At 44.1% G+C, this 27542-nt stretch overlaps 1 protein-coding gene across 1 annotated transcript in view; it reads right to left on the bottom strand.

The window, feature by feature from the left end:
- Positions 1-1034: 1034 nt before the first annotated feature.
- The window catches only part of LOC143809634 (intestinal mucin-like protein), a 146514-nt gene continuing 120006 nt past the window's right edge, over positions 1035-27542 (bottom strand). The window contains exons 15-19 of the mRNA XM_077292685.1: positions 26386-26484; positions 18122-18241; positions 13412-13457; positions 13077-13197; positions 1035-3189 (exon numbers count right to left, since the gene is read on the bottom strand). Of these exons, the coding sequence (XP_077148800.1) occupies positions 2997-3189; positions 13077-13197; positions 13412-13457; positions 18122-18241; positions 26386-26484 (579 nt within the window). The 3' untranslated portion in view covers positions 1035-2996. The remainder of the gene's footprint in view (positions 3190-13076; positions 13198-13411; positions 13458-18121; positions 18242-26385; positions 26485-27542) is intronic.

Raw genomic sequence — 27542 nt, forward strand, 5'->3', positions numbered from 1 at the left:
ATTACAGAGAAAAATAGATACTAGCATGCATGTATGCTCCTTATGTCCAATATCTTGTAATGATATAGAGAGAAGGCTAACAAAATGTCACAGATCAGGAAAAAAGCACATAAATGATGTAGCCCTACTGCTCAAATGCAAAAAATCTTTATTAGAAAAGCAACGAAAAAAAAAAAAGGATTTATCTTGCAGGAAGTGATCATATATTTTATGGTTAGTAGCACAATGGATTGTATAACACACAGTTCAATACACTTAACCCAAAAGGGCTAAAAACCAGTCCTATATATGGATTAAATTGGCCTCAATAGCATAATAATGTATAAACTTGTACACTCCCAATAGCCCAACGGAATTATATGAAAAACAGCACAAGAACATGCCCAATGTACAAAAACACGCTTGTTTTAGAGGGGCTAATACCCCAACCTATAGGAGCAAATAAATGGCCCAAACAGCATATAGGAAAGACATAGGTGTATCAGAAAGCCATGCCCATAATAAGGTCAACACTTATCTCAAAGGGGCTGGTACCCCACCCGATACGTTTCCCCATATTGTGAATCCAAATGGGTTCATCTGGGAAAGGTTAGGATGAGCCACGGGCAGCTTCAGACAGTGAAGATGATTGTGGGCCGAACGGTTGGCTGAAGCATCATTTGGCTGACAGCCGTCTAATGTCTACAGCCAACCTAAAAGACAGCATTGTCCACAAGACCCTTGCAAATTTTGTCATGACTGAGTTGATATTTCCCACTTCAATACCTTGTTTCTCTCTCCTTTGCTGTCTAGTTGAACAAAAAATCTTTTCACAAGTTACTCAGTTTTTTATATTTAATATAGACACACGTCCTTCATGTTCCGCAATTCATGTGTGTAATTGTTCAATCCAGAGAAAAGCCAAAGAAGTGGGTGACTGCAGCCATTGTTGCCTCATTGGGGAAAATGTACTGCATTTCCTAATGTCTCATGATGACAATCAAGTGATCTGTCTAGATGTAATTGCAGTGTCTTATCTAATAACCTTTCATTTTGCTTTAGCCTTACATCACATCTCCAATTTTATTATAGTAATTAACATGATCTTACTATTCAAAAATACATCAAAAAGTGAAAAATATCAATAACCCAAGAATAGTAACACAAATGTAAACAAAAAATGTAAATGAAAGGCGTTGATAGTATCTTTATTTGGTTTGTGCTCTATACAGTGAACAAATAGCATTTCTAACCAACAAACATAGTGTATGACATACTATAGGCTATTCTTCAGACTGGAAGACCAAAATTTAGAAAGCACTAACAGAAAAGATAATATTCTACTAATATCGGTTAAATGGAATCTATCAGCAGATTTTTGGTATTTAATCTGAAAGCAGCCAAATGTGGGGTTGAGACCCTGATTCCAGGGATATGTCACTTATTAGCCTGTGTGCTGTAGTTTCAATACAATCACTGCATGACTAGATCTCACATGCAGGACAATCAGGCTAACTTATGTAACCCCACCCCCACCACTGATTGGCTGCTAGATGACAATCTACAGTGTACACAGGAAGCTGACAGTCTGGGTTGTAGGTGGGCTTACATACAGTTCAGCATTCTGGTCACTTGTACATCTTCGACAGAGAAAACAGGGATCCTATCCGAACTACATCAAGCAGTCCAGTAAGTCATACATCACAGAAATCAGTGTCTCTGCCCCTATATCATGTTGCTCTCAGACTCTATAGAGTAAAAACCAACTTTGCCCTTTAAATATATTGGCAAATTTCAAAACAGCAACTTTTTCACTAATATATAATATGTTGTAAAAACTGGAATTGGCTGTTGATTTTGCCTTTTAAAGGGAACCGATCATGTGAAAAAATATTATTAACCTACAGATATGGAGCGAATCTGCAGGTTAATAGCGTTCTAAATTTGCCTGGCGCCAGCACTGAGAGCCCCGCTGCTGGGAAGAAATTAACTTTATTCCTCCTGGTAGTGTTCAGGTTTCAGTCGTAAGGGTAACGCCGTTGCTGTGTGTAGAGAGCGGTGACTGTAGCAGCTCCCCCTGGCAATGATTGACAGCAGGCTCTAATGATGAGCTGCTTTCAGTCAGTGCCACAGCCTGCTCTCTATACAAAGAGCAGTGACTGTAAGCGCGATTGCGCCACTCCTATGTCTGAAAACCTAATGCTACCAAGAGGAATAAAACTAATTTGCCCAAGAAAGCGGTTGCCTAAGCACCAGCGCCGGGCAGGTTCAAAATGCTATTAACCTGCAGACTAACCCTACAGCCGCAGGTTAATAGAATTTTTTCACGTGACAGGTTCCCTTTAAGCTTTTTATGATTGATCTGGAGATAGTAAAGGGGCTGCTGACCCCATTTTTATTTCTGAAAGTGGTCCAGCATGGTCAAAAACTAAAGGATTGCTTGCCAGTGGGTGGGTGGTATAGGGTGGACACGTGACTGCTTAACACTGGGCAATGTATTCTGTACTTCCAGTTCTCGTAATATAAACATTTGATGGTTGCAGCCAATCCCTGATGGCAGTGGCGCACCGCTGTGGCCAATGATTGGCTGCAGATGTCACATGTCCATCCCAGCAGGAAGAACGAGTGGGAAGGCAATTGGGAAACTTTGCCAGCACTGGAAGAGGAGCAAGAATGGATCAGTTAGTTTTCATTATTTTTTTTATTTTTGATCATACTGGGCACCATTTAAGAATTAAAAAGTTGGTTGGATAACTTTAAGAGGATTAGTGTTAGACTTGAGCAGCTTGGGAGCACTTCAGTCATAATACGTGAGGAAATTGTACATAAGAGTCCTAACATGAGTATTAAACCATAAGTGACAGAATGTTGCATTTAATAGAATTAACATGTGACTTTACTAATGAGAACTAATATATTATATATGAAAACTCTGCTGTAGTTTTCTCTGGATTGTAATCAGATGTCAATAAATTCACAGCAATTTACTTGAAATCATCAACAAGTCAAGGATGGCATTAGGGGTAAGATGTTGTTGCCTTGCTCAAATCTTTACAGACAGGAGGGGAGCAGGCACATTCCTCTATGTAGTTGTATTTATATGGGATAAACGCTGCATCCTTGCATTCCAGAAATATTAGTCTTTCTGAGGTCTTGGTTGGTATACAGCATGTGCATTTCTCTTCCATATTCTGATTCTGAAATGAGTACCTGGGTAGAGGAAACAAAAAGAAAAATAGTGATAATATAATCCATTCAACAGAACTATAGATGTAGCTGGTCTCCAGTCAGATCAGCTCCACATTGTATTTAACATAACTATTTTGAACTAAAGGTATAACTGGGTCTCAAAGGACATGGACACAACTGGAAGCATTCATTTACTTAATATTCATGTATTTAACCCAACAAGACGGAGCCATTTTTCGTTTTGGCTCCCCTTTTTCCCAGAGCTATAACTTTTTTATTTTTCCATCATTATGGCCATGTGGGGGCTTGATTTTTGCAGGACAAGTTGTACCTTTGAATGACACCATTGGTTTTATCATGTCGGGTACCCAAAAATGGGAAAAAAAATTCCAAGTGCGGTGAAATTGCCAAAAAAGTGCAATTCCACAAAGTTTTTATAAATTTTTGTTTTACCATGTTCACCAAATGCTAAAACTGACCTGCCATTACGATTTTCCAACTCATTACGAGTTCATAGACACCAAACATGTCTAGGTTCTTTTTTATTTAAGTGGAGATAAAAAATCCAAAGTTTGTTAAAGAAAAAAAATAAATTGCGCCATTTTCCAAGACCTGTAGCATCTCTATTTTTCGTATTTTTGAGTTGGATGAGGGCTTAATTTTTTGCGCACCCAGCTGACGTTTTTATTGATACTCTTTTCTTGAAGATATGATCTTTTAATTGCCCATTATTGCATTTTAATGCAATATTGTGGCGACCAAAAAAACATAATTCTGGATTTTTGACTTTATTTCTCCTCATGCCATTTAGCGATTGGGTTAATTCTTTATTTATATTGATAGATCTGGAGACTCTGAATGCAGTGATACCAAACATGTGTAGGTTTGAGGTTTTTATATTGTTTTATTTTGAATGGGGTGAATAGGAGGTGATTTGAACTTTTATATTTTTTAAATTCTTTTAATATTTTTAAAAACATTTTTTTCACTCTTGGCATGCTTCAATAGTCTCCATGAGAGACAAGAAGCTGCCATAATCTGATTGGCTTTGCTACATACATGCGATGATCAGATCACCTGATCACCTGTTTGTAGCAGAATTGCTGACTTGCTATGAGCACCGACCACTGACTGGTACTCATAGCAAGCCAGCAATGACAACCATAGAGGACTGTAGGAGATCTCTGGTTGTCATGCCACCGATGAGCGGATTTCCATCCTGATGGCCGGAAGTGAGTGTTAAATGCTGCTGTCAGAGTTTTACAGTAACATTTAATGGGTTAATAGCCTCGGGTGGATCGCGATTCCACCTGCGGCTGTTCCAGGCACATGTCAGCTGTTCAAAACGGCTGACATGTGCTGGAAAAAATATAGGCTCAGTGCCAGAGCCCACATCAAAGGGGGAGACACAGTACTAGTATGGTGCATGTCGTGAAGGGGTTAAGGATAGCCCTACTTTTAAGTAACTTCAAAATGTTGTGTCTTTTATGTATACATTAGGAACAACACTATTTTGGGACATTATATGTAAGGTGTCAAGATCCCGCCTCTGCACAAGGGGTATCTCAAACCATCTCCGCTGCGGTCTCCCATTATTCTTCAGCCGCAGTGGAGTCTGCTCAGCGGAGACATCGGTCCCAGCGTCTAGCTCAGGCTGATACTGGATGACTGGTCACTGCTGCCTTTCCAGCTTCTGCCATTGTAGCCAGTACTGGGCAGCGGCGAGCAGACGTGTTTGGGAATAAGTCCTGCTCTTCCCTTTCTGAGCATGCCCAGGGCAAGATCTCTCATTGGAGATAAAGGGTCACATGCTTAGATACTGCAGCAAATCCCATTGGTCCTTTCGGAAGGTCCTGAAGGTGTTCTTCTGTGGCTGACTCCCATTGGTCCTTCTGGGAAGGTCCTGTTCTTGCTGCAGCTATAAAAGGTTCACATGGTCGCACGGCCATGCGCTAGTGTACATTTGGAATCGTGTGTGTGTTGATGGGTGCAAGTCGTTCTTTAAAATCCCCTCCCTTGTGTATGACTGTTCGCAAAAGGTGGATGCTTGCTGTCTAGTGCCTGACTAAGCTGTCAACATAAAGACACACGATACAGCGTCTATTGCTGTAACCACCAGTGTGGCGCCATGCGCTTATACAGCGCTTTCCTATCCCAAGTCTGGGTGGTTAGTGGCGTCCGCCAAAGCGGCACTGCATGCACTCTTGTGCTTTAAGTTATATTTTCTGTTACTTTGACACCCCAGTTGCGGTGTCGAGCGCAAGTGGTCTGAACATACTTTAATCCTGTGTCTTGCGATAGAGTCCTGAGACTTCTTGCTTGCGCTCTTGGTGCGGTACCGCGGCCCTGTGACACAACAGGGTTTGCTTCCTTCACACAGGGTGAAGTTAACCCGTGTGTGTATCCACATTGTACCGCCATATAGTCCATCATTACCCCGGGCTGCGAACGCACCTTATACCATCTCTCTTATAATTTGGTGCGTTCCGCTAGCCCTAACATTACAATAGCGCCAGGGTCTGGTTAGTAATGACGGACAAACAGCAATCCTTGCTGTGCATCCAGCAGCCTGGGGGTAGGTTGGCGGCTCTCGAGCGCACAACCTCAGCTGTGGATGTAACCGCAGTTGCTGTTCAGGCTGCTAGAATGGCTGCAGCAACCTTGTCCACTGCCACCCCTGTTCCAACTCTATCTTGCCTCCCGCTGCCAGAAAAATTTTCTGGTGATGGTAAGTCTTGTAGGGGTTTTGTGAGTCAGTGCTCTATACATCTCGGGCTTCTGGCCACACGTTTCCCCACAGAGCGGGCTAAGGTGGGATTTATTGTGTCTCTGTGTTGGACAGGGTGTTGGAGTGGGCTACGCCGCTGTGGGAGCGTGGCAATCATGTGGTGTAGAGTGCTTCGTTGTTCCTGAGCACTCTGAAACAGGTCTTTTTAGGACCTCGTGTCACCCATGATACGGCGCTCCAACTGTTGGCATTGACTCACGGCTCATTCTTGGTCAGCCATTTTGCCGTCCATTTTCGCACTCTAGCATCTGAGCTGGAGTGGTCGGATAAAGCCCTTATTCCAATATTTTGGAGGGGGCTGGCTGACCACATGAAGGACGCTCTGGCCACTAGGGAGATTAGCAGTGTCCACTCGTATTGACCTCCGTTTTCACGAGCAGAGGTTAGAGTGAGCCCAGTGTAGGCAGAGGTTTCGGCTAGCTCCCACCTTCGCCAAACCTTTCGAATCTCCAGTTCAGGCCTCTGAGTCACATGAAGCTATGGAAGTGTCACGAGCGGGATCTAAGTCCCGGACCGATCGTGCACTCCAGGTTTGTCATGTTTGCCAGCAGTCAGGACATCTTGCCACCAGATGTCCCCAGCGGTTGAGGAAACGTCAGCATCTAGTGGTAATAGGTAGAGGTACACTAGAGACGGCGACGTTTGCCTCCAAATTGTCCTTTAAAGGGACAATTACTATAGGCTCATTTTCCCACTCGGTAGAGCTCTGCGTGGATTCTGGGGCGGAGGGCAATTTTATGTCATCTGCCTTCGCCCAATGTCATGCAATTCCCCTGGCAATGTTAGGTCAACCAGTGACCGTGCGAGTGGTAAATGGGTCGACACTGCCCTCACAGATAACACACCAGACCATCCCTTTCACTCTGTCCATGTCGCCATCTCATCAGGAGATTATATCTCTGCTCGTCATTCCTGAGGGAATTGACGAGGTCCTGTTAGGGATGCCTTGGCTACGGTACCATTCTCCTCATATTGAGTGGTCCACAGGCAGAATTTTGGGATGGGGTGAATCTTGTGGGGGTAGATTTCAGAGGGAATGTGTTCAGGTTGCTACTACTGAGGTACCCGCAGATCTATCCTCTCTCCCCAAGCAATATTGGACCTATGCGGACGTGTTCTCCAAAAGCGCTGCGGAGACCCTTCCACCTCACCGCCCCTATGACTGTCCTATTGACCTCTTGCCTGGTGCTCAGCCTCCCCATGGTCGAGTATATCCGTTATCTCTCCTGGAGATGGAGGCACTGTCACAGTACATCCAGGAAAATCTGGCAAGAGGATTCATTAGGAAGTCAGTGTCACCTGCAGGGACTGGGTTCTTCTTCGTGCAGAAGAAGAACGGGGAACTACGTCCATGCATAGATTACAGGGGTCTTAACGCCATCACCGTTAAGAATAAGTATCCTTTGCCCCTGATATCTGAGCTCTTTGATAGGCTTTGGGGAGCAAGGGTATTTACAAAATTAGATCTGCGGTGTGCTTACAACCTGATTTGCATCCTTGAGGGGGACGAATGGAAAATGGCTTTTAACACCAGGAATGGGCACTATGAATATCTGGTGATGCCCTTCGGGCTCTGTAATGCCCCAGCCATTTTCCAAGACTTTGTGAACATCATCTTCTGGGATATGCTCTCCACCTCATTCATACTCTATCTGGATGATATTCTCATCTACTCTCCAGATATTAACTCCCACCGGAGAGATGTTTGCAGAGTTTTCGACCTCTTACGGGCAAATTCCCTCTATGCAAAGTTGGAGAAATGTGTGTTTGAGCAGGAGTCTTTACCTTTCCTGGGCTATATCATCTCCGCCCAGGGATTGGCTATGGATCCTGCCAAACTACAGGCTGTGATGGACTGGCAGGAACCCCATTCTCTTAAAGCGGTGCAGCGCTTTATGGGGTTCATAAATTACTATCGCCAGTTCATTCCACAATTCTCAACTTTGGTAGCTCCCTTGGTTGCCTTCACCAAGAAGGGAGCAAATCCCAAACTGTGGTCTGAGGAGGTCTCCAAGGCCTTTCTCTCCATTAGATCACACTTCGCTAGCACTCCCATCCTACATCGTCCAGATGTAGATAAGCCATTTATAATGGAGGTGGATGCCTTATTTGTTGGTGCTGGAGCAGTCCTTTTCCAAAAGGATGCTCAAGGTCGGAAGCATCCTTGCTTCTTCTTTTCTAAGACCTTCTCACCAGCGGAGAGGAATTATTCCATCGGGGACAGGGAGTTGCTAGCCATGAAGTTGGCCTTCTCGGAGTGGAGACATCTCTTGGTCTTCTCTCGGTTCCATTTCACCCTCCATTTTCTTTCCGGGGAGAAGAACATTTGTGCCAATGCTCTCTCTTGCTCCGTTGTATCATCTGAGGAGGAGGAAGAGGAGCCTCAGCTTATTGTCCCCACCGAGAGCCTGAGAACTGTGGCCCTGCTTTCACTCGAGTCTTTGCCTCCGGGCAAGACTTTTGTACCATCCAATCTGCGTCTGGAGGTTATGTTGGGCTCACTCTTCCAGGGTGGGTGGACATTTTTGGTCCAAAAGGACATCTGAGCTACTGGCGAGGACATATTGGTGGCCGCATATGGCTCGTGACGTCACAGACTATGTTCGGGTGTGTATCTCTTGCGTCAAGAACAAGTCTCCTCGGCAATGGCCAGCTGGGTTGCTTTACCCCCTGCCGGTGGCGGACAGGCCCTGGGAGATGGTCGGGATGGACTTTGTGGTGGGTTTACCCAAGTCTTGTAGCTGCACCATTATCTGGGTGATCACCAACCATTTTTCCAAAATGGTGCACTTGGTGCTTCTTCCATGGCTACCTTCTGCACGGGCCCTGGCAGCATTGTTCATCAAGCATATCTTTCGCCTACACGGTATGCCGGACAAAATTGTCAGTGACCGGGGTCCCCAGTTTGCATCTCAATTCTGGAGAGCTTTGTCATCTACTCAATATTAAGTTGAATCTCTCTTCGGCAGAGTTTGCGCTTAACAACGCTGCAGCCGACTCCACCGGTCAGGCTCCATTCCTCCTAAATTACGGCCAGCACCCGCGTGTCCCTGTGCCCATGCCCATGTCTTCCGCTGACTCCAGGGTGGCAGACTGGGCTGTGGAGGCACGGGACATTTGGGACCGCACTCATGATGCCATTCGGGCCTCCAAGGAGAGAATGAGGACCTCCGCTGATACTCATCGGCGCACCGCTCTGACCTTTGCTCCTGGCGACTTGCTGTGGCTCTCCGCCCGTAACATCAGGCTGCGAAGTGAGTCCACTAAGTTTGCACCTCGCTACTTGGGTCCCTTCAAGGTCCTCGATCAGGTTAACCCTGTGGTCTACCGTCTGGCCCTTCCTCCACGCCTGGGTATCACCGACACCTTTCATGTGTCCCTCTTGAAGCCAGTATACATGTTCCAGTTTTCCGAGTCATCTGCCGGGTCTACGGACGATTACGAGGTGAATGCTATTTTGGGGTGCAAAGTGGTACGTGGCAAAAAATTCTATTTGGTGGATTGGAAGGGTTATGGCCCAGAGGACACATCCTGGGAGCATGCTGAACACATTCGAGCTTCACAGCTCATTGCTGCCTTCAAGTGTAGCAAGGTCCAAGGAGGGGGCCATGTTAAGTGTCAAGATCCTGTCTCTGCACAGGGGAAATCTTTAACCATCTCCGCTGCAGTCTCCCATTCTTCTCCAGCCACAGTGGAGTCTGCTTAGCGGAGATGTCGGTCCCAGCATCTAGCTCAGGCTGATACTGGACGACTGGTTACTGCTGCCTTTCCAGCTTCTGCCATTGTAACCAGTACTGGGCAGCGGCGAGCAGACGTGTTTGGGACTAAAGGTACCTTCACACTAAGGCTACTTTCACACTAGCGTCGGGAACAACCCATCGCTGTGCGTCGGGCCGCCGTTCCCGACGCTAGCGTGGTCTCCGCCGCACAACGGGGGCAGCGGATGCATTTTTCCCACGCATCCGCTGCCCCATTGTGATGTGCGGGGAAGTGCGGGGAGGTGGGGGCGGAGTTCTGGCCACGCATGCGCGGTCGGAAAAAGCGGACCGTCGGGAGCAAAAAACGTTACATGTAACGTTTTTTTCTCCCGACGGTCCGCTCCCACACGCCCAAGCGTCGCAAAACGGACGCGACGTTTTGCAATGCGTCGCAAATGCGTCGCTAATGTTAGTCTATGACGAAAAAACGTATCCAGCAAGAACTTTTGCTGGATGCGTATTTTCGGCAAAACGACGCATTTGCGACGTATTGCAGTTAACGCTAGTGTGAAACTAGCCTAAGCGACTTTGCAGCGAGAACAACGACGATCCGTGACGTTGCAGAGTCCTAGATCGCGATCTCGTTGTGTTTGACACACAGCAGCGATCTGGATCCGGCTGTGATATCGCTGGTCGGAGCTAGAAGTCTATTTCGAACTTTATTTCGTCGTCAGATCACCTGCTGTCATCGCTGGATCGGCGTGTGTGACGCCGATCCAGCGATGTGTTCACTTGTAACCAGGGTAACCCGCTGTGCTCTGCTTTACTGCCGGCGCTGACACATTCAGTGCAGGAAATTCTCGGCAGCAGCGCAAAACCCTGTGGATGCCGGGGGACGTGACAGACATCAGAAGGTGAGTATGTAGTGTTTTTTTTTTTTAACTTTTACAATGGTAACCAGGGTAAATATCGGGTTACTAAGCGCGGCCCTGCACTTAGTAACCCGATGTTTACCCTGGTTACCCGGGTGCTGCAGGGGGACTTTGGCATAGTTGAATACAGTTTCAATGATGCCGAAGTCGTTCCCCTGATTGTTGGTCGCTGGAGAGAGCTGTCTGTGTGACAGCTCCCCAGCGACCACACATAGACTTACCAACGATCACGGCCAGGTCATATCGCTGGTCGTGATTGTTGGTAAGTTTTTTAGTGTAACGGTACCTTAAGTCCTGCTCTTCGCTTTCTGAGCATGCACAGGGCAAGATCTCTCATTGGAGATCAAGGGTCACATGCTTAGATACTGCAGCAAATCCTATTGGTCCTTTTGGAAGGTCCTGAAGGTGTTCTTCTTCTGTGGCTGACTCCCATTGGTCCTTCTGGGAAGGTCCTGTTCTTGCTGCAGCTATAAAAGGTTTGTATGGCCGCACGGTCATGCGCTAGTGTATAATTGGAATCGTGTGTGTGTTGATGGGTGCAAGTCGTTCTTTAAAATCCCCTCCCTTGTGTATGACTGTTCGCAAAAGGTGGATGCTTGGTGTCTAGCACCCGACTAAGCTGTCAACATAAAGACACATGATACAGCGTCAATTGCTGTAACCGCCAGTGCAGCGCTGTGCGCTTATAGAGTGCTTTCCCTATCCCAAGTCTGGGTGGTTAGTGGCGTCCGCCAAAGCGGCACAGCACGCACTCTTGTGCTTTGTTATATTTTCTGTTACTTTGACACCCCAGTTGCGGTGTCGAGCGCAAGTGGTCTGAACATACTCTAATCCTGTGTCTTGGGATAGAGTCCTGAGACTCCTTGCTTGCGCTCTTGGTGCGGTACCGTGGTACCGTGGCCCTGTGACACAACAGGGTTTGCTTCCTTCACACAGGGTGAAGTTAACCTGTGTGTGTATCCACATTGTACCGCCATATAGTCCGTCATTACTCAGCAGCAGGTTCCATCTCTGCACGGTGGACCCCGGGCTGCGAATGCACCTTATACCATCTCTCTTATAATTTGGTGCGTTCCGCTAGCCCTAACATTATATATCTTGTATCCTGCATTTTTCCCACAGCAATATTCTCAACTTTCTTTTTGAAGAGAGTGCCTCTTCCCAGGCTCTCCAACTACTTGGTTGCTGGGAGTCGGGCAATTTGGCTGGCAATTCATGGATGTTCCACTGACTTGAATGTGCTGATGTTTCAATTTTGTCTGTATCTTTATTAGAGCTTGTTCTGTACTTTACATTGTTATTAGTGATGAGCGAACGTATTTTGTTATCTCTTTATTTAGATATAGACAAAACAGTATCAGGGGAGGTGCACTTTTATTTGGGAGTCCCATTCCATCATCCACAACGGTGTTCTGTAGCTGCTGGAAGGGACAGGAATTACCACCTTTTACCTGGTGGTGTCCACAGCTCTTCTTTAATTAAGCCCACCTGTTGTGAAGTCACATGTTTGTTAAGCCACACCGATGATGTTGTACCAGGCCAGCTAATCAAAAGATGAACAGAGGATACTGTCAGGGAAGAGGCGGTTCTCATGGCTCTCAACCAGCAGCAACGGACCAATGGAATTGGAAATTAATATTGATTTTTACCAATTTGAAAGAGCGTACTTCCCAATTGACCAAGATCGAGCTGCACAGTCTCAACATGGGGTAGAGCTATCTTGGAATATCATGGGGATGTCCAAATTCAACTCTTTGTCCTAAGGACCGGTAGTCAGCAGTATCTCTCAGGAGCAGCACAGCCATGTAGGCTTACTGTGTCTTAGGCTAAGTTCATGTTAGCGTTTGGGGGCTTTGCGGAGGGCTGCATACGTCCTCCATTAAGCCCCGCCTACTTCCGCATGCGTCCTGCGTACCTATCTTTAACATTGGGGACATGCGGATGCGTTGTTTTGACGCGCCCGTCGACTGCACGGGAACGTAACAAGTTGCGTTTTGTGCAGACGGCGGGCACGCCACAACGACGAATCCGCATGTCCTGCATACCCAGGACGCATGCAGAAGTAGGCGGGGCTTAACGAAGGATGTACGCAGCCCTCCGCAAAGCCCCCGACCACTAATGTGAAGATTAGTGAAGATGCTGCTGTGATTGTTCACTTCATCCACTGTCTCAGAACCTTATGGGAAGGGTCAGCATCTGTTTGTTTACTGGGATTCAAACTCACATCCTCTAGCATAGCAGGCAGCAGCTTCACCTGAGCCACAGGCTGCAGTGTAGAGCATTGTATAAATTTCTCTACTTGAATATGTAAATGGCATCCTACTTCTTTACAAGCACATACTATTGGTATATAGAGATACACCTCTATATACCAATACGGTTCTATATTCCAGTATTTTAGGAGTAATATGGAAGTCCGAGATTACCATAGAGTGACTGCAGAATTATTCACCAAACCTGTAAAACTCCTTTAAATTAAGTGATACTCACATAGATGATGACATGCAGTTTCCTTCACATTTAGTGACATTCACGGGTCCAGGAGACAAACAGTTTTTAAAATTGATGACGACTAAACTGCTCTGAACTTCGCAAGGTTCAATTTGTTTTTCTGGAGGAAAGATAAAATTCATTATGTTTATGTAATTTCATATCAAAATGACAATTTCTTTTGCCTAGAGGATAGTGAATTTTGTAGTTTAGGACATTCAATGGTGTCAAACTGTCACAGTTGAATCACAGTGCTGAATGGATTTGTGGCAACTGCAACTTTTATTTGTCAGATTGATTATTAACTTAGATTCATTTTCACGATCTGCACATACCTGTACATATCATGCAGCATCCTTCAGCGTCTGTAGTTATCGTTCCCTACAAATAAAAATGATTTAGTAGTTTTTATTATTTTATGTAATTGAAGATTTCCAACTTGCAATAAATGAGGAAATATTTTATTCTTTCATTCTTATTATTCATTTTTTCTTAATATTAATAAGCTCCTGAGTTCTCTTCCCCTCATATTTCGCTAAAGGGGGCCTGTCAGGCCTCCCATGCCCTCCAACCCAGCAGCATTCACATATTTATGAGTTAATTACCTAAGCAGCCCTCTATGGCATTTTTCTATTCAAACAAGGTTTAAAAAAAGCATTGATATTGTCCCCGTTTCCTATACTAATGAGGGCTGTGACTAGTCGATGTGCCGTTAGATGCCCAAGACTAGTCAGCTGTCTTTCCATGTTATCACGCCCTTGTGGATGTGATAACATAATTTGCAGGAGCTGTCATCATGCAAATCTCGTACGCTCATACCGCTCATTCCATCAGTGTTACTACATCTCGGACGCTGGGTGTATGTTTCTGGCTTCAGAGACGCGCATACCGGAAGTTATGTTCTAAACTTTCAGACATGCACAGTGCATGCCTCCCAAGCCAAGAAGCGTACACCCTACTTCAGCGGTACACTGCACATGACTTGAAGCTCCGAAGATGGCTACCGGTCAGGGCCGGACTGGCAATTCTGGCAAATGCCAGAAGGGCCTGTCTGGTCATGGGCTGCCTTGTGTGCTACGTTATTAACAGAATCAGTGAACTCAAGACACCCATACATTTAAGAGTTGTGACGGAGCACAAAGTTGCTGACTCCGTCACTTAACCCAGCAGCCACGGGTATCTTTAGAGATAATGGTCTTGTAGAAAATCTTCCTTTCCTCCATCCAGGGTAATATTAGTAATATATCCCATCTGGTTCATGGGGACAGGGACAACATGGGCCTGTGTGATTTCAAATGCCAGGACTGAATTTCAGCCCCAGTCCATACCTGCTACCGGTCATGTGCAGTGCATCTCTGAAGCCAGGAGGAGTAAACCCAGGTTCAGAGACGCAGGGACAGTGCTGTAATGTGAGGAGTTTGTGCGAGAGATTTGTAGGGGCTGGCAATGTTGACAGCACCTGCAAATTGTATTTTCACTCCCACAGGGGCATGATAACATGGAAAGAAGGCTGACTAGTCTGAGGAACTAACACTCCATAGACTAGTCACAGCCCTCATTAGCATAGTAAACGGGGACAACATAAATGCTTTTTTGAACCCCATTTGTACAGAAAAACATTATAAAGGGATAGTTAGGCAGGGAATTTACTCATAGATAAGAGAATGCTGCTCGGTTGGAGGGCATGGTGAACCTGGTAGGTCCCCTTTAAGCCTTATTTTCTTTTCAACCCCTTAACCCCCCCAAGACTGTTTTCAGCTTCATGACCAAGCCAAATTTTACAATTCTCCCCAGTGTCAATTTATGTGGTAATAACTCTGGAACGCTTCAATGTATTCCTCTGATTTTGAGATTTTTGTTTCGTGACATATTGTACTTCACAATAGTGGTAAAAATTTGTTCAATATGACTTGCATTTATTTGTAAAAAAAACAGAAATGTGGCAAAAATTGTGAAATTTTTGCAATTTTAGCCAGAGTGTTATGTCATACAAAATAGATAATAAATAACATTTCCCCATTAGCATAATTTGTAAAACCTACATTTTCATGTTAGGAAGTTAGAAGTGTTTACAGTTGACCAGCAATTTCTCTTTTTTCCAACAAAATTTACAAAACCATTTTTTTAGGGACCACATGACATTTGAAGTGAATTTGAGGGGCCTACATGACAAAAAATATCCCAAATTGACACCATTGTAAAAACGGCAATCCTCAAGGTGCTCAAAACCACATGCAAGAATTTTATTAACCCATCAGGTGCTTCACAGGAACTGAATCAATGTGGAAGTAAAAAATTAACATTTAACTTTTTTTTCACAAAAATATTACTTTAGACCCATTTTTTTTATTTTCACAAGGAGGAAAAAAAATGGACCCCAAAAAATTGTAATTTCAGACTTCTTCCTCAGGACAAACACCATATATGCAGACATGCAAGATGATCCGGAGCACAGCGCACTGACACTCGGCTCATGCTAGCAGTAGAGCAGGAGGCGAGTGTCATTAGCATGTCGCATCCAATGTTTTAGCTAGTGGGACCCGGCCTTACTATGCCTCTCATGTTGATCTGATTCCTGGCTGTATGGCTGCGAACCTTTATAAACAGTGAATCACACAGATCCACCTAATGGTTTTCTGACTGAATGAGTCTCAAATCCAATGTCACACTTATGTCTTTCTATCATATGCAGATTTTGTAATGAGGAAGAAGTCTGGAATGATTGAAGCGCATTGACCAAAGCAACATAATAAAAAATACTTTTAATATTTTATGATTTAGATCTTCATTGCCTAGCAGTAGTGCGGAATAAACCACATATGGCTCCTTTTTTTTTCAATTTGTGGTCGGAAGACTCATGGATCTGCGTCATTCATGTGCATTTAGGGTTGTGCATCACACAACCATCTCAGGAGATTGGTGCAGTCTCAGGCACTGAGTCTGCACCTTTTCCAGAACATGACAGCTGTTCTGATCAGCTGTCATGTTCCCCTTACAGCTGTGGGTGGAATTGTGATCAATCTCTGACAATGGCATTTAACTCTCACAAGAGTGTTAACATCCCTTGGAAGACGTGGAGATAGAGACATGTCGGGTAATGAATCTCATATCTTTTTTAGAGATGGTATGCTTTGTGTCTCATATTAAAGGGAACCTGTCACCTGAATTTGGCGGGACCAGTTTTGGGTCATATGGGCGGGGTTTTCGGGTGTTTGATTCACCCTTTCCTTACCCGCTGGCTGCATGCTGGCTGCAATATTGGATTGAAGTTCATTCTTTGTCCTCCGGAGTACACGCCTGCGCAAGGCAATATTGCCTTGTGCAGGCATGTACTATGGAGGACAGAGAATGAACTTCAATTCAATATTACGGCCAGCATGCAGCCAGCAGGTAAGGAAAGGGTGAATCAAACACCCGAAAACCCCGCCCATATGACCCAAAACTGGTCCCACCAAATTCAGGTGACAGGTTCCCTTTAAATGGATTTAGTCTCTTCTGGAGCTGAAGAGGTTAACGGCCCTTTCTATGCTGGTCAGAAGCATGCAGCTCATTTCAGCTGCTTCTGATCTGGTCATTACCTCTTCCTATAAAACTTGGTGAGATCTTTTTGTTCCTGATGGTGAAAGATTTGTTTTCCTGTGCTGTGTGCTAAGCTAAGTGATTGGAGTAGAGTTGTTGTAGGTGTGTTCTGTGCTTTGCCCTAGTATGTGTGTGTTTATCTCCTGATTCCTGTTCCCATTTAGTTTATTCCTTAGGTAGGAGAATGTGCTGCTAGGCAAAAAATATAGGATGAGGTCACATCAAGATTTTCCTCTAAGTTTGTGATGAACGCTCCACCATTTTCTTTCCTTTGAATATATTGCACTGAAGCACAGTAGTATTCTTTTCTTTTTGTTTGTTTGTTGCTGGGATTTTTTTATACTACTGTGGCAGAATCCAAATAATATAACTATATGAGGGCCTGCTTTTTGCAGGACAAGTCATGGATTTTAATGATGCCATTCATTTTTCCATCTTATTTTTTAAAACGTTTTCTACAATTTTTACCTTTACAACAGTATTGTATTATATAGAGAAAATGATGTTCTCACATGAAGCCCAGTATTAGACTGGGCTTCATAGGAGGACTAAGATGACAGCCAACAGCTGCCATGTCAACCCAGTGGCACCACATAATCATGCTACGTCAAATTAGTCCATCATTAGTCCATCAATTTCTGACAGAGGCATATGGATGGTTAAACAACAGAGAAATGGGCTAGGCTTGATTGTTGTTGCCACAGGCAGATGTCAGCTGTGTAACACAGCCTTACTCTGACAAGTATTGGGCAATCTCAGTTCTATAGCCAACACCATACAATCAGACCTGACGTAGGTTGAACTATTATGTCCTACATTGAAAAGGGGCTAAAAAACACACAATAATGATTAGACAACCCCCAGGTTGTGGGCCTCTTACTAATACATTCAGGTTGTGTTGACATATTGCAGTTGAGGACTACTCATCACATGCATGTTTATTTTTTCCAATCCCTACACTATGCCTTTGTTAATGATGTAACAAACAAAAGGGTCGTGGACACTTTTGACCATCAATAACTACTTTGCATTGTCAGTCTGGCCACAGCTAGAGATGCTTGCAAAATCAAATGAATGATCTTGAATTAGAGACAATATTTTTCCCAAGACTCCATAAGTCCAACGCTTTGATTGTTGGAAAGTCATTGCAGTTTTCTCATTGTAATATTTTCAGTAAAGTGGTACTGTGATGTTCTAAAGTTATGGCATAAAGTAAAGATATGGGACCACATTATGACTGGTGGAGTGTAAAACACTGGAGTGTTTAATGATGACCAGTAAACTGGACGTGGCACTAAATTTCCACCGTGGAGCTTTCATTTTCCATATGGGTGGAGATCCAGAGGCCAGATCACCATAAGTCACTCTATAAGAATTCCCTTTAAAATATTAGCAGCTTTATGAAACTGGATAATAAAATAAAATGTACTAAATATGAATATTAAATTTCAGAAATGATGCCATACCGGTTCACACTTTGATGGGTCAAATGGTGGACAAAACTTCTGCATAGTGATAATTTTCAGATCATAAGTACAAATGTAATTGATGCATTTGTCATACGGTGATGCCCAGGATTCTCCAGGCTGTAACAAATAATCAGAAATAGATTTACAATCACTATCTTATCCCTGTTGCAATCATTTATCTTACAAACTATATTTTAGTATAAAAAACAACAACAAACTGGGATTACAATTTTCTTCAGAAGCAGCATTGAACCAACCATGTGCAAGTATATAACCTTTACAAATACATAAGAGTTTCTAAAGGGGAAATTAAAATAAAATTAAGCCATATATTTTATCTACCGTTTTAGGGCTCATGCATACGACAGATTTTCTCGTACATGCTCTATTCATTGTTTTCATGAATAGCACTCGTACCTATGAGATACAATGAAGCTGTGCACATGTACAATTTTTTCGTAAGATTGAATGGTCAGCAGAAAAAATGATTGAAGTCGGACCAAAATCGGCAACGCAAGTCTATGGGTTCTTGAAAAAAATTGGACCACAATAACATCCGAGTGTGGTCTGATTTTCACGGACTAACAGAATGGAGAATGTGAAGAAACTTCTTTTTCTATCCACATCTGACAAAAACTGATGTCACTCTTCTCAAACTCTGATCAAAGTTTGTTCAAAATAATCGAATCATTTTTCTCGGATGTGGAGAATTCGGTCATATGAACCTTCCCTTATAGTTACTAGATTCTAAACTTCAAAGCCCTAGGCTTACAAATAAAAATTATCAAAGGGTAGACTTCACTGAGGCAGAGATGTTAAGTAAACTGTGTCCTATAAACAAATGACACATACTATGTCTTATCCCTTCACAGTGAATGTCAAATTTGTAACACTAATTTGTTTATGTATTTTTAAAGAAACACTTCCATCAATTGTTTCCTCTTTATACTGCAATCATCATATTATATAGCACTGTGTACTTACAATTGCTCATTTTGCCTTTCTACCCAGCTAATTCTTATCTTTTCCATGAGGTCTATGATATCACGTGATTAAAAACAGACTAGCTGAATCCTTCTAAGTTCTATGTAGAAACAGGAGGTCTCTTTTCCCTGCAGGAGCCATCACTGCAGATTCCCTGGCAGGGGAGGAGGGAACAGCTAGGTCAGTAGTTGGAGAGGGGAATGATAAATGCAGGGACAGTGTTCATTTTAGGACATGGTCACAAATCAAAGTCAAACATCAGAAATACTCTGTCTGATACCTCATTCTGATACTTGACTCTTATACCTGACTTTCACACATGGTCACAAATCAAAGTCAAACATCAGAAATACTCTGTCTGATACCTCATTCTGATACTTGATTCTGATACCTGACTTTCACATATCAAAGTCACAAATCAAAGTCAAACATCAGAAATACTCTGTCTGATACTTGAGTCTGATACTTAACTCTGATACCTGAGTCTGAGTCTGATACCTGAGTCTGATACTTGACTCTGATACCTGACTCTGATACTTGAGTCTGATACTTCTTTCTACATAAAACAGAGAAAAGAGAAGAATTACAAGTAATTGTAAGTAAACAGTACTACATTATGTGATGACTGCAGTATATTAAGAGTATAACTTCGATGGGAAGAAGAAGGCTTCTTGTTGTGAATTTGCTTTTTGCTCCCTCTAGTGGTTACTAGTTTTTTGACTCTGGTTTTTCTGTCATTCCTTTTATCCGCACCTGGGTCGTTAGTTAGGGATGTTGCTATATAAGCTCCCTGGACCTTCAGTTCAATGCCTGGCAACGTAGTTATCAGAGCTAGTCTGCTGTGCTCTTGTCTACTGATCCTGGTTCCAGTTATATCAGCTAAGTCTGCTTTTTGCTTTTTGCTATTTGTTTTGGTTTTGTATTTTTGTCCAGCTTGTTCCAAATCTATATCCTGACCTTTGCTGGAAGCTCTAGGGGGCTGGTGTTCTCCCCCCGGACCGTTAGACGGTTCGGGGGTTCTTGAATTTCCAGTGTGGATTTTGATAGGGTTTTTGTTGACCATATAAGTTACCTTTCTTTATTCTGCTATCAGTAAGCGGGCCTCTCTGTGCTAAACCTGGTTCATTTCTGTGTTTGTCATTTCCTCTTACCTCACCGTTATTATTTGTGGGGGGCTTCTATCCAGCTTTGGGGTCCCCTTCTCTGGAGGCAAGAAAGGTCTTTGTTTTCCTCTACTAGGGGTAGCTAGATTCTCCGGCTGGCGCGTGTCATCTAGAATCAACGTAGGAATGATCCCCGGCTACTTCTAGTGTTGGCGTTAGGAGTAGATATATGGTCAACCCAGTTACCACTGCCCTATGAGCTGGATTTTTGTATTCTGCAGACTTCCACGTTCCTCTGAGACCCTCGCCATTGGGGTCATAACAGTTTGCCAGGCCAGTATTAAATGTTTAATGCATTGCAGAAGAGGGATTATAAGAAAGAAGATTCTGAGTTTTTTTTTTTTTTTCTTCTTCCCCTTTACCTCAGAGTGGCTATGCTTGCTGCAGACATGAATGTCCAGACCTTGATTACAAGTGTGGACCAGCTGGCTACTCGTGTGCAGGGCATACAAGACTATGTTATCAGAAATCCTAGGTCAGAACCTAAAATACCGATTCCTGAACTGTTTTCCGGAGACAGGTTTAAGTTTAGGAATTTCATGAATAATTGTAAATTGTTTTTGTCCCTGAGACCCTGTTCATCTGGAGACTCTGCTCAGCAAGTAAAAATTGTTATTTCGTTCTTACGGGGCGACCCTCAGGATTGGGCTTTTTCGCTGGCGCCAGGAGATCCGGCATTGGCTGATATTGATGCGTTTTTTCTGGCGCTCGGTTTACTTTATGAGGAACCCAATCTTGAGATTCAGGCAGAAAAGGCCTTGCTGGCTATGTCTCAGGGGCAGGACGAGGCTGAAGTGTATTGCCAAAAATTTCGGAAATGGTCCGTGCTGACACATTGGAACGAGTGTGCACTGGCCGCTAATTTTAGAAATGGCCTTTTTGAGGCCATTAAGAATGTTATGGTGGGTTTTCCCATTCCCACAGGTCTGAATGATACTATGGCACTGGCTATTCAAATTGACCGGCGGTTGCGGGAGCGCAAAACCGCAAATTCCCTCATGGTGTTGTCTGAACAGACACCTAATTCGGTGCAATGTGATAGAAAAACCGCAAATTCCCTCATGGTGTTGTCTGAACAGACACCTGATTTAATGCAATGTGATAGAATCCTGACTAGAAATGAGCGGAAAATTCATAGACGCCGGAATGGCTTGTGCTACTACTGTGGTGATTCTACACATGTTATCTCAGCATGCTCTAAACGTATAGCTAAGGTTGTTAGTCCTGTCACCGTTGGTAATTTGCAACCTAAATTTATTCTGTCTGTAACTTTGATTTGCTCACTGTCGTCTTATCCTGTCATGGCGTTTGTAGATTCAGGTGCTGCCCTGAGTCTTATGGATCTGTCATTTGCTAAGCACTGTGGTTTTACTCTTGAACCATTAGAAAATCCTATTCCTCTTAGGGGTATTGATGCTACGCCATTGGCAGCAAATAAACCGCAGTATTGGACACAGGTTACCATGTGCATGACTCCTGAACACCGCGAGGTGATACGTTTCCTGGTTTTACATAAAATGCATGATTTGGTTGTTTTAGGGCTGCCATGGTTACAGACCCATAATCCAGTCCTGGACTGGAAGGCTATGTCAGTCTCAAGTTGGGGCTGTCGTGGTATTCATGGGGATTCCCTGCCTGTGTCTATTGCTTCTTCTACGCCTTCGGAAGTTCCGGAGTATTTGTCTGATTATCAGGATGTCTTCAGTGAGTCTGAGTCCAGTGCACTGCCTCCTCATAGGGACTGTGACTGTGCTATAGATTTGATCCCAGGCAGTAAATTTCCTAAGGGAAGACTGTTTAATCTGTCGGTACCTGAACATACCGCTATGCGTTCATATATCAAGGAGTCTCTGGAGAAAGGACATATTCGTCCGTCTTCTTCCCCTCTTGGTGCGGGATTCTTTTTTGTGGCAAAAAAGGACGGATCTTTGAGACCTTGTATTGATTATCGGCTTTTAAATAAGATCACTGTCAAATTTCAGTATCCTTTACCGCTGTTGTCTGACTTGTTTGCCCGGATTAAAGGTGCCAAGTGGTTCACCAAGATAGACCTTCGTGGTGCGTACAACCTTGTGCGCATTAAGCAAGGTGATGAATGGAAAACCGCATTCAATACGCCCGAAGGTCATTTTGAGTACTTGGTGATGCCTTTTGGGCTCTCCAATGCGCCTTCAGTTTTTCAGTCCTTTATGCATGACATTTTCCGGAAGTATCTGGATAAATTTTTGATTGTTTATCTGGATGATATTTTGGTTTTTTCTGATAATTGGGATTCGCATGTGGAGCAGGTCAGGTTGGTCTTTAAAATTTTGCGTGAAAATTCTTTGTTTGTCAAGGGCTCAAAGTGTCTCTTTGGTGTACAGAAGGTTCCCTTTTTGGGGTTCATTTTTTCCCCTTCTGCTGTGGAGATGGACCCAGTCAAGGTCCGAGCTATTCTTGATTGGACTCAGCCCTCGTCAGTTAAGAGTCTTCAGAAGTTCTTGGGTTTCGCTAACTTCTACCGTCGTTTTATCGCTAATTTTTCTAGCATTGTGAAACCTTTGACGGATATGACTAAGAAGGGCTCCGATGTAGCTAACTGGGCTCCTGCTGCCGTGGAGGCTTTCCAGGAGTTGAAACGCCGGTTTACTTCGGCGCCTGTTTTGTGCCAGCCCGATGTCTCACTTCCCTTTCAGGTTGAGGTGGATGCTTCAGAGATTGGAGCAGGGGCCGTTTTGTCGCAGAGAGGCCCTGGTTGCTCTGTTATGAAACCTTGTGCCTTTTTCTCTAGGAAGTTTTCGCCTGCCGAGCGAAATTATGATGTGGGCAATCGGGAGTTGTTGGCCATGAAATGGGCATTTGAGGAGTGGCGTCATTGGCTCGAGGGTGCTAAGCATCGTGTGGTGGTCTTGACTGATCACAAAAATCTGATGTATCTCGAGTCTGCTAAACGCCTTAATCCAAGACAGGCCCGCTGGTCATTGTTTTTCTCCCGCTTTGATTTTGTTGTCTCGTATTTACCAGGTTCAAAGAATGTGAAGGCCGATGCTCTTTCTAGGAGCTTTGTGCCTGATGCTCCTGGAGTCGCTGATCCTGTTGGTATTCTTAAAGATGGAGTTATCTTGTCAGCTATTTCTCCGTATCTGCGACGTGTGTTGCAGAGATTTCAGGCTGATAGGCCTGAGTCTTGTCCACCTGACAGACTGTTTGTCCCGGATAAGTGGACCAGCAGAGTCATTTCCGAGGTTCATTCCTCGGTGTTGGCAGGTCACCCGGGAATTTTTGGCACCAGAGATCTGGTGGCCAGGTCCTTTTGGTGGCCTTCCTTGTCAAGGGATGTGCGGTCATTTGTGCAGTCCTGTGGGACTTGTGCTCGAGCTAAGCCTTGCTGTTCTCATGCCAGCGGTTTGCTCTTGCCCTTGCCTGTCCCGAAGAGACCTTGGACACATATCTCCATGGATTTCATTTCTGATCTTCCGCTATCTCAGGGCATGTCCGTTATCTGGGTGATATGTGATCGCTTCTCCAAGATGGTCCATTTGGTTCCTTTGCCTAAGCTGCCTTCCTCTTCCGATCTGGTTCCTGTGTTTTTCCAGAACGTGGTTCGTTTGCACGGCATCCCTGAGAATATTGTGTCAGACAGAGGATCCCAGTTCGTTTCCAGGTTCTGGCAATCCTTTTGTAGTAGGATGGGCATTGATTTGTCGTTTTCGTCTGCTTTCCATCCTCAGACTAATGGACAGACGGAGCGAACCAATCAGACTTTGGAGGCTTATTTGAGGTGTTTTGTCTCTGCTGATCAGGACGATTGGGTGACATTCTTGCCGTTGGCTGAGTTTGCCCTTAATAATCGGGCTAGTTCCGCCACCTTGGTTTCGCCTTTTTTCTGCAACTCTGGTTTCCATCCTCGCTTTTCTTCGGGTCATGTGGAGCCTTCTGACTGTCCTGGGGTGGATTCTGTGGTGGATAGGTTGCAGCGGATCTGGAATCATGTGGTGGACAACTTGAAGTTGTCACAGGAGAGGGCTCAGCGCTTTGCCAACCGCCGCCGCGGTGTGGGTCCCCGACTACGCGTTGGTGATTTGGTATGGCTTTCTTCCCGCTTTGTTCCTATGAAGGTCTCCTCTCCCAAATTTAAACCTCGTTTTATTGGGCCTTACAAGATATTGGAAATCCTTAATCCTGTATCTTTTCGTCTGGATCTTCCTGTGTCGTTTGCTATTCACAATGTATTTCATAGGTCCTTGTTGCGGCGGTACATTGTGCCTGTAGTTCCTTCTGCTGAGCCTCCTGCTCCGGTGTTGGTTGAGGGCGAGTTGGAGTACGTGGTGGAGAAGATCTTGGATTCTCGCCTCTCCAGGCGGAGGCTTCAGTACCTGGTCAAGTGGAAGGGCTATGGTCAGGAGGATAATTCCTGGTTGGTCGCCTCTGATGTTCATGCGGCCGATTTAGTTCGTGCCTTTCATGCCGCTCATCCTGATCGCCCTGGTGGTCGTGGTGAGGGTTCGGTGACCCCTCACTAAGGGGGGGGTACTGTTGTGAATTTGCTTTTTGCTCCCTCTAGTGGTTACTAGTTTTTTGACTCTGGTTTTTCTGTCATTCCTTTTATCCGCACCTGGGTCGTTAGTTAGGGGTGTTGCTCTATAAGCTCCCTGGACCTTCAGTTCAATGCCTGGCAACGTAGTTATCAGAGCTAGTCTGCTGTGCTCTTGTCTACTGATCCTGGTTCCAGTTATATCAGCTAAGTCTGCTTTTTGCTTTTTGCTATTTGTTTTGGTTTTGTATTTTTGTCCAGCTTGTTCCAAATCTATATCCTGACCTTTGCTGGAAGCTCTAGGCGGCTGGTGTTCTCCCCCCGGACCGTTAGACGGTTCGGGGGTTCTTGAATTTCCAGTGTGGGTTTTGATAGGGTTTTTGTTGACCATATAAGTTACCTTTCTTTATTCTGCTATCAGTAAGCGGGCCTCTCTGTGCTAAACCTGGTTCATTTCTGTGTTTGTCATTTCCTCTTACCTCACCGTTATTATTTGTGGGGGGCTTCTATCCAGCTTTGGGGTCCCCTTCTCTGGAGGCAAGAAAGGTCTTTGTTTTCCTCTACTAGGCGTAGCTATATTCTCCGGCTGGCGCGTGTCATCTAGAATCAACGTAGGAATGATCCCCGGCTACTTCTAGTGTTGGCGTTAGGAGTAGATATATGGTCAACCCAGTTACCACTGCCCTATGAGCTGGATTTTTGTATTCTGCAGACTTCCACGTTCCTCTGAGACCCTCGCCATTGGGGTCATAACACTTCTTTAACCACATTACCAAGAGGTGAAGCAGCTGCCTTTATACTGAATGAATTGTTAAAGTCTGTAAGACAGGGCAATGTAGTGCATGCTGCGCTCACATCCACAATTTACAGACACCCATACAATACGGCCTAAATCAAATAGACATTGCACATAAAATACTCATGCATATATGGATGGATTTGTAATGAGCCCTATGTTGGGCAAAAGTGTTAAAACTTTGTTATCTTTATAGTGGCAAGAGGTACCCAACTATGGGGTTTGGTGTGTATAGAATTTTGGTTTGAGGTTAGAAATTTGCTCTGCATATACTATGTACTGTAAATATCTAAGCCACCATTAGCTGAACTAAGTCATCTATGAAAAGGGGACTGATAATTCTCCTAGAGTGAAGATGAAAAGGGGTAACTAATTTATGGACAGTTGCAGTAGAAGTCTTGGGGTTCTTCTTTCAATGTTTCCAATCCTCATTGGATGAGGGTAATGTCAGAGTGCATGGGATAACATATTCACTTGCCGACTCAGTGTCTGAGCAAGTTTGGCATATGCCTCTCCAATGAAGAAAACATTTTAAGCAAAAATAAAATTTATGAAGATAATATTTAGGTAGACAAATATTCAGATATAATGAAGGTAGGCAAAATTTCAGATGAAATGTAGAAAAAGCTGCTAGCTTGCTTAAAGATCAGGAACACAGTGCTTCAAAAAATGGATTGAATCTATCAGTCATCGCAGGCACAGAATTTTTTTTGCATAAATATTATTGGTTTTCTGCCTGCTTGAGTCAAAGATTAATTAGGTAAGCCAAATAGGGGGCATGTACATTACATATTCATAATCTTACCTCTAAGATTTTGATTGTATGGTCTGGCAACTCTACAGTGCAGTTGACTTGTACACACTCGCCGCAGCACTGACCTTCAATTTTTTCATATTCAGATCCCTAAAGTATGACAAAATATGTTGAATTACCCAAAGGAATAATTAGTATGCAATCACCATCATGTAAATTTCTCAGCTGGAACATTAAAAATTTAGGCCCCGATTTATTAAAGTGTTTAAGCCAGAATTCTGGAATAAAACACTTTGAAAAGTTTCAGCATGTTTGCATAAGAATAGACCATTAATGTTAACGTCCCAGATAGTGATGGGCGAACCCCCCGATGTTCGGGATCGGCGGGTTTGCCCGAGTTTTTCTGTAAAATTCGAGTTTGGAGCCAGAGATGATGTGAACTTGCATCCGAACCCCGAACTTGGACTTTACAGATATAGGATTGGGCTGTAAAAGAAAGAATAAAATTAATAAAATCTTTATAATTCTACTTACCTGTCCAGTGACGCGTCCTCCCGTCCCGCTGTCTCCCGGCCGTATCTGCTTCCGGAGCCGCTCATTACCTTCTGGCGGTATTCACTGCACTCGGCAGTCTTCGGCTTTTTCCGGCAGTGTTTGTGTAGTTACGTCACCGCACGAACACTGCCAGAAGAAGCTGAAGACTGCTGAGTACAGTGAATACCGCCGGAAGGTAATGGGTGGCCCTGGAAGCAGATGCAGACAGGAGACAGCGGGACAGTAGGACGCGTCTCTGGACAGGTAAGTATAATATTTATAATGTTTATTACTGGACACAAACTGTAACATGGTTTCCCATGGAAACCCGTGTTTGGAACCTTGTGACCGAACACTATGTGTTCGGTACGGTCCTAAACTTTACAGTTCAGGTACACTCATCTCTAGTCCCGGACAATATCTTTAAGTTGTCTTAATCCTAATAAGCTAACCTCATTTAAGTTATCAAGATGGTACCTTGTGAGTCGTGCTGAACTTTGCAACATGTATAGGATCAGCCAATGGTTGTAGAGATTACAGCCTGCTGAGGGTTTTGTAATAATCTACTGAATTTGTACAGTTAGTAAGTTGTTACTAAAATTTGTATAATGGCTGTGGAAGAACATAATTGTATCAATGAATCTTTCTTCTGATCTGATTGACTGTAAAGACTA

This window comes from Ranitomeya variabilis, chromosome 2 (assembly GCF_051348905.1).
Source record: "Ranitomeya variabilis isolate aRanVar5 chromosome 2, aRanVar5.hap1, whole genome shotgun sequence".
Lineage (NCBI taxonomy): Eukaryota > Metazoa > Chordata > Amphibia > Anura > Dendrobatidae > Ranitomeya > Ranitomeya variabilis.